At 42.7% G+C, this 7,935-nt stretch overlaps 1 protein-coding gene across 1 annotated transcript in view; it reads left to right on the forward strand.

Annotated features, from left to right (window-relative positions):
- The window catches only part of LOC105809251 (NACHT, LRR and PYD domains-containing protein 4-like), a 79,608-nt gene that overhangs the window by 3,386 nt on the left and 68,287 nt on the right, over window positions 1-7,935 (forward strand). The window contains 3 exon segments of the mRNA XM_012643003.1: window positions 4,157-5,726; window positions 6,696-6,857; window positions 7,303-7,470. Coding sequence (XP_012498457.1) covers window positions 4,157-5,726; window positions 6,696-6,857; window positions 7,303-7,470 — 1,900 coding nt within the window.

The raw sequence follows: 7,935 nt of genomic DNA on the forward strand, positions 1-7,935 counted from the left end.
TTATCATCTGTAAATAACTCCTCCAAGGCCACTTAATAGATAAGTGGCAATGCCTGGGCAAAATATTAGTTTAAGGAATAATGCCATATTTCTTAAAAAGTGTTCCAATAAATTGAATGGAATGTCAAAAAAAAAAAAAAAAAAGGAATCCTAGTCTAGAGTTCTTCCCATCAGTATTTTCAGTGCTCAGAAACACTGCTGCCGAACTTCAATGTCATGAGGCAGGTCTCATTTCTACTGAAGTGTTGATCTATGTATTCTTCCATGCTCTTGGATTTTCAGGATCACATTAAAATTGCATGTGTGTTTGCCAGGAGAGTCCCCAGCTGACAGGGCCGAAAACAGGGCGTCGCCCAGGAATAAGAAACAAGATGATAGAGGAGAAACAGTGGGGTCAGGGGACTCGAGACTTTCCAGACCAAGAGTCCCAAGAGTAATTCCTCACTCGTATTTATTCATTCTAAGAACAAAAGATCATCCTAAATCATACAAGCAAACAATGTTCTATAGATATCCCACAGGCAAACAAGTTCTAAAGATTTCCAAAAAGATTACAATAACCAGGTACACATCATTCAGGTAAGCTTTAAAGATCACTGATTAAGATATCCAGTTGTACATTAACCTCAGCAAAGCTATTTCTAGCCTAAAAGAATATAAGAACATAAATCTTGGGATTGTGGCCAGGCTAGTTTTCCAGCAGGTTTGACGTTCCTGATTGGAGTCCTGGAGCAGTTTTCCACCCCAGGAGAGAAACTGTTTTCAGTTCCTCTTGCCCTTGGAATGTCCTTACCATTTTGAAAACAGCCACACCCATGCAGACTGTCATGTGCGCAGAGGTTTCTACTCCAGAAATCTCTCTAGGCCACCCCAACATTTCTAAGCTACCCCAACATGTGTTGGCCTAGTATTGGCAGTGCCTCTCAGCCATGAGTTATTTTTGCCTCCTTCTAGCTGCCCCCCACCGGGGACATTTGACCATGTAGATAAGCATTTTTTGTTGTCCCCACTAGGGTGGGGATGGGAAGTGCTATATGTGTGTAATGGTTAGAGGCCAGGGATGATGTGGAACATTCTGGATGCCCAAGACAGTCCCTTGCCACAAAGAATCATCCAGCCCCCAATTGCCAAGGGTACTGAAGTTAAGCAGCCTATATATACTAGAAAGGTGTGGAAAATATGCCGTCTCGTGGTAGCCACTAGCCACATGTGGCCCTTAACATCTAAATTATTCTAAATCAAATTAGAAATTCATTTAATCCCAGTAGCCACATTGCAATTGCTGAATAGCCACATGTGGTAGTGGCTGCCGTGTTGGATGGCAGAGAATTTAACATTACCTTCTCACGGGAAGAAAGTACTTAGAGAAAGGGCCCTGAAAGACCTTTACCACACTTTTCAGGAGGATTGGAAAGATGTTTAAAAAACACACTCAGTATGATTCAACTTGTGATCTTAAAAAGGCCAAGCTTTTGGTGGAGTGTGTTTATGTAATGAAATTATAAGTAGTTTTCATATTCTAACAGCTTTCTTCTATGATGCCCTCCTTACATACCTCAACTTCAAGTAGATTCACTTGTTTTTCTCTCCTCGGAAGTTTATTTAGGGTCCTTTGTTTTTCCTCTTTATATATTTCCCTAGCTTTCCTTCTTTTCTATTATAATTTTTCTTTTTTTTTCCCCACAGTGAGAGTTGGGCCTCAAATGTCTCCAGAAATGTGATCATTCCTAATTCAGGTCCTTGAACGTTATTGTTGCACACAGGAAATGTTGAAAGAATCTTTCAAATACAGTCTGTAGAACTGGCCTTCAGACAGGACGTGGCTGGATGGGGCAGATGCAGTTTGGGTTTGAAGGCAGGTGTGAGTTGAAATTCTGACTCTGCTTATGCAGGTGGCACTGGTGGAACACGTGAGCCTTTGTCAGCCCTGGTGGTAAAAAGGCAGATCCGCTACCTCATTGTATCATCCTGGAGATTGTGAAAGCTGTGTAAATACTTCCTCAGAACCTGGTAGAAAATCAGGCCCATAAGATGTGACGGTGTTTATGTGTAGGTGGGGATGATGTAGTTGTTGTTCCCGACCACAGGAGGTATTGTCATCACCTTCCAAACTGAAGTGCAGACCCGATAAAGCCCTCCCATTGTGTATTCTTCACACCACATAATATGCTGCCATGTGCGTGATCTCCTACAGCTTGTGAGTTTCACAACGTACCCATAGTAGGCACCACAGTTTCACCTTTGTTGAAGAAACACAAAACTCAAGGAGGTTCTTTCCTTCCCAAGAACGTGTAGCCTTTGAAGAGCAGTAACAGTGCTTAACACAGGTCGTTTAAGTTCAGGACTCTTTCTGTAGAAATCCATCATGTTTTCAAACATTCTGAGGTTTTTGCCGCTGTTTTTCACTTGCCTAAAGTATCTTATGTGAAGAAGAATATTCCTTGCACATGGTAAATGCAATGTAACAAAAGGGTATTGCTAAAATGACATGTAGTCAGGCCTGAAGATAGATCCTCCCATGGGTGCTTCTGTCTTTATCTCCTTCCTCAGTAAGGTTAGGGCTGTACCCATTTAATTCCCTTAGTGAGCAACCAAACATATAGCCAACAGGATCCTCACGATGTCAGGGGGTGGCATTTTTAGCAGCTGGAAACCTCAGACGACTGATTGATTAGGAGAATCCATTGTTCTCCCCAAAAGGTTAAGGCAGTAGTACCTCCTGTCACACATAGCTTCTGTCTGTGGGTGTCAGGTCATATCTCTCCCCTACATCCAAACAAATCCAGTAACAATTATGCAGGGGTATAGAGGCAGTCCCCCACATCTCTGGTCCATTAGCCACCATTCGCTTGCAGAAAACAAAAATCATACCAGTTATTTAAAGAAAAAAATAATTTTATAGGGGAGTTTAGTGTTTCCAAAACTTTTGGAAGGGCTCAGGAATCAGGCTCTAGGCTGTCGCTCCAGAAATGATTCCAAGAATGGCACCACCAGTGGGCGGCTAACTCTTGTGCAGTTAGGAACGTGGGAGATCAGAGGGCCATGCCTAGAACTGGGACTTTAAAAATGCATCACTGTAAATATATAAAACTATTATGTACCCATAATAATTTTAAAAATAAAATGAAAAATACACCACTGTAGCTATGATTCCAGGAGGCTCCCCAAGGAGCTGCTTCTTGAAATCCGTGACTACAGCAACTGGAAACTACGATTCTGTTATAGAAAAACCCAGTGTCCCTGCAAGCATGGTGACAGGAAGCAAAACAAAGTCAAAAGATACACTCCACTTCCCTTCTATCTTCCAGTGTCCTGAGAGTGTATGTAAATTGTAGGACTTAACCTATACCTTCGATCTTAGCTGCAAGGGATTCTGAGATGGGTAGGGCTTTGTTATTGTTTGGTTTTTGTTTGTTTTTTTGTTCTTTACATAAAAAGGACAAGCAAGCTCACCAGAATAAAGTTGGGATGAATACTAGAGGCCACTCTGTCACAGCTACTGAGTCTGTTTTCCCTGCTGGAGCAGTCCCTGTGGCAGGTCCTCCTTCTGTAGATTTTCACATCTATTCCATACACGTAAAACCTGTATCTATGTCTAGAGCCCTTGTTCACACAAATGGGTAAATGCTATAGATACTGTCTTATTCCTAATCTACATAAAGAGATTATTTCATATTTTTAATATCTGTATGATGGTTCATACAGATGTGACACAGTTCATACAAAGAACATATATAATTGTTTTACTCATAGTTGTAACAGTTGTTTTCTAGTTTTTTGCTATCATAGCAGCAGTGAATAGCCATGTGTGTCTAGAGCAGGGGCTCACAGGCTTTTTCTGCAGAGGGCCGTATAGTTTACGTTTTAGAATTCCTGGGCCATACAGCCTCTGTTACAACTACTCAGCTCTGCTATTGGATCGAGAAAGCAGCTGTAGACAACACACAAATGAGTGGCATGACAGAGTTCTAATGAAGTTGTATTTACAAAAGCAAGCTGTCAATCACCTTTGGCCTGTAGGCCACAGTTTACAGACCCCTGAGAAGATACATTTTTGAGAAGAAAAATTTCAGGATCAGAGAATATGTGCATGTATGTTTAACTTCAATATGTCATTGTTTCTTGTTTTTTTTTCCTTTCATCCTCACTGACTCAGGACACACAAAGATGTATCAAGATCACATTAAGAAGAAATTCGGCAATCTATGGTCCAGCAGATCTGTCGCTGGTTTTTATGGATACTTTCGCTCAGAAGTCAGACAGGAAGAACGTGAACATTTGGAACTCATTTTTGCTCCCAGGGAAACAGGGAAACAGCCGTACACATTGGTCTTTCAAGGGATACAAGGAACTGGAAAAACAACATTTCTGTTAAAGGCAATGATGACCTGGTCAGAGAGCAGCGTCTATCAGGATAGATTCCTGTATGTGTTCTACTTCTGCTGCCGAGAACTGAAGCAGTTGATGGAGACAAGCTTGGCTGAATTGATTTCCAGGGACTGGCCCAACCATTCTGCTCCTATCACAGAGATCATGTCCCAGCCAGAGAGACTCTTGTTCATCATCGACAGCTTCGAACAGCTGAAATGTGACTTGAATGAACCCGAGTCAGACCTGTGCGGTGACTGGATGAAAACACAGCCAGTGCGGGTGCTCGTGAGCAGTCTGCTGAGGAAGAAGATGCTCCCAGCGTCCTCACTTCTCATCGCAGTGACACCTCAGTGCCCAGTGGAACTTCAGGAGCGGTTGGTGTGTGCAGAACTCCTAACATTCCCAGGCTTCAGTGAGAGTGACAGGAAGCTCTATTTCTGCTGTTTATTTCAAGACAGGAATAGAGCCATGGAAGCTTTCAGTTTTGTAAGGGAAAACGACCAGCTATTTATCATGTGCCAGATCCCCCTCCTCTGCTGGCTTGTGTGCACCTGTGTGAAGCAAGAGATGGAGAAAGGCAAAGATCTGGCTCTGACTTGCCGACGTACCACCTCTCTGTTTGCCTCGTTCGTGTTTAACCTGTTCACACCCAACGGTGCTAATTGTCCAAGTCAGCAAAGCCAGTTCCAGCTGAAGGGGCTGTGCTCCCTGGCTGCAGAGGGCATGTGGACCGACATGTTTGAGTTTAGTGAGCAGGATCTCAGGAGAAATGGGATAGTTGACTCGGACATCCCTGTATTGCTGGACACAAAGATTCTTGTGAAGTGCACGGAGCACTCATACATGTTCATTCACATGAGCATCCAGGAGTTCTGTGCTGCCATGTTCTACTTGCTAAAGAGTGATGGTGTCCATCCTAACCCAGCCGTCAGATGCAGAGAGACACTGCTCCTTACCTATTTAAACACAGCAAGGAAAGCACATTGGATTTCTTTGGGGAGTTTTATATTTGGTTTGTTAAACAAAAAGGAACAACAAAAGCTAGATGCATTTTTTGGCTTCCAACTGTCCCAGGAGATAAAGCAGCAATTTTACCAGTGCCTGAAGAGCTTAGGCGAACATGAAGATCTTCAGGGGCAGACAGATTTCTTGGCGTTGTTTTACTGTCTGTTTGAGATGCAGGACGAAGGCTTTGCAAGGCAGGTCATGAACTTCCTCCAAGAAGTTAACTTTTGTATCGTTGAAAACACGGACTTGAAGGTTTGCGCCTACTGCTTGAAATACTGTTCTGGCTTGAGGAAAGTTCGGTTTTCAGTCCAAAACATCTTTAAGGAAGAGAGTGGACGATGCTCTATGTGAGTCCATCCAATGACTTTCCTTTTATCTCCTTTTCAGAATCTGCCCATATTCTCACGTGGGTTTTGATAGTGCAGTGTTTAATAAGAGGGTCATGGTAGGAATCTTGCCTTTCCCGTCTAAAAAGCTTTAGTCCAAGTCCCAGCTTGACTCTTCAGAAGCTGTGAGACTTGTCCTTTCTTAGCTGCCTCATCTCAAAAGTGGGAATAATATTAACAACTGTATTGTGAGGATTGAATATGAGAGTCTACATGACTCTTACTCCTGCCCTTCTCGAAAATCAGCTCATCAGTCCTTATAATTAACACTTTCCTTGTTCTCACAGGACCATGCTCAGGCTCTTTCTTGTCCTTCCAACTACAAATTGCCATTTAAAACTAGTTCTGAAAATTGTACAAATTTTAGCTCACTTAATACTCATAAAAATCTTATGGGGTGGATTCTATTATGATGCTACAGATGAGGAAACTGGGGCAAAGAAGTCAAGCAAGCTGCCCAAAGTGGTATAGTTGGAGCCTGGGGCATCTTGCGGAAGACTCTGGCTGTGTTGTGCTCCCTCATCTTTTACTGGAAAGCTGCCTGGATATAAAGCAGGATTTCTCAGTCTCAGCACTGGTGATGTTTGGGGCTGGCTATCCTGTTTTTGTGGGGGCCATCCTGTGTATTGCAGGATGTTCAGAACATTTCTGGCCTCTACCTACTAGATGCCAGAAGCATCCCTCCCCCAAGCGGTAACAACCACAAGGACCTGCGGACAGCGCAGGCATCCCCTGGGGCCCTTGCCACCCCAGGTTGAGAACCACTAATATAAGATGAGCGTACTCAACTGACCCTATTCTCCCTGAGTAAAGGAGGCTCTGTCTCAGATGTCTTCTGTTCAGGAAAGCAATGTGTTATGCTTACATGTTGTGAGTGGCTCGTGTTGAGTGGTTTCCCATGGAGAGCTTTTTCTTTCTTCTTGATCACAGGTCAGGTCGCAGCCTCATCCATTGGCATCATGTTTGCTCTGTGCTCACGACCAATGAGCACCTCGAAGAATTCCAGCTGGTGGACAGTAACCTCAATGAGTCAGCTCTGGTGGCTCTGTGTAATCAACTGAGACATCCCAGCTGCCGCCTTCAAACGCTAGAGTAAGTTGAAGATCAGCCTTGACTTGAGAATATCGTGGAAATAACAAATTTGTCTCGACCAAGTTAGCTTTGGGTCGAGGCTAACTGTATAAGCAAAGAATTAGAATCTAGAGTAGAGTTTCTCAACGTCAGCACTTGGTGACATTTCATTCCAGATCATTCTTTGGGGAGGCGGGCTATTCTATGTGTTGTAGGATATTGAGAAGCATCCCTGACCTCTGCCCTCTAGATAAGCAGCTTCCTCTAATTGTGACAACCAAAATTGTCTCCAGACATTGTCAACTGTTCCTGGGGGGAGGAAAACTGCCCAGGTTGAGAAGCACTGAGCTATGTAATTGGTCATGAAATTAGAGAATGAGTTAATTATGGATGAAAAGACATAGTCAAAGAAAGGTATTCAGGCTTCATTAGATGAAACCCATCCACAATTGTCTTTGTTTTGCAGGCTTAATACTGTTTCCTTTTCTGGTAAGAGTCTGATTGTCTTTGAGATGCTTTTTGACAGCCCAGATTTGAAACACCTGAACCTCATCAGCATAAAACTCTCCCGTGAGGACGTGAAGCTGCTCTGTAGAGCCTTGACCTATTCAATGTGCAACATAGAAAAGCTAGTGTAAGTCTCCATGTTCATTATGATCACTGATGATTCTACAGAGGACTATATATTTTTAATGTGTCAACTTTTTCTTCTTTTCTGTTATCCCTATGCAAACTTAACCTCTTGGGAACTTCCAAATAAAATATGGAAGTTAAAGTTTCTCAGTTGCTATAAACACTGTGGAAAACGATCCGCCTATATTCATCTTTCATAGATTCTGACATACTGTATTACCCAAGAAATTCCACAGAGCTGCATGTCTCAGTTTGCTGGAAGACAGTTACCAACACCTGCATGGCAGGTTTTCACAATACCTGCAAAGTGGAAATACCCACTAATAGTAAGTTAGATAAGTCCGTGGTTATAGTCCCATGAGAATGAATGATCTACTGCCATATGCAAAAATTCATATGCAAAAATTTGCATGAATCTCATTGTTGGTAGAAATGAGCCAAACTCAAGACTGTATCATATGGTTTT

Source organism: Propithecus coquereli, unplaced genomic scaffold (assembly GCF_000956105.1).
Source record: "Propithecus coquereli isolate 6110/MARCELLA unplaced genomic scaffold, Pcoq_1.0 Scaffold193, whole genome shotgun sequence".
Taxonomy (NCBI): domain Eukaryota; kingdom Metazoa; phylum Chordata; class Mammalia; order Primates; family Indriidae; genus Propithecus; species Propithecus coquereli.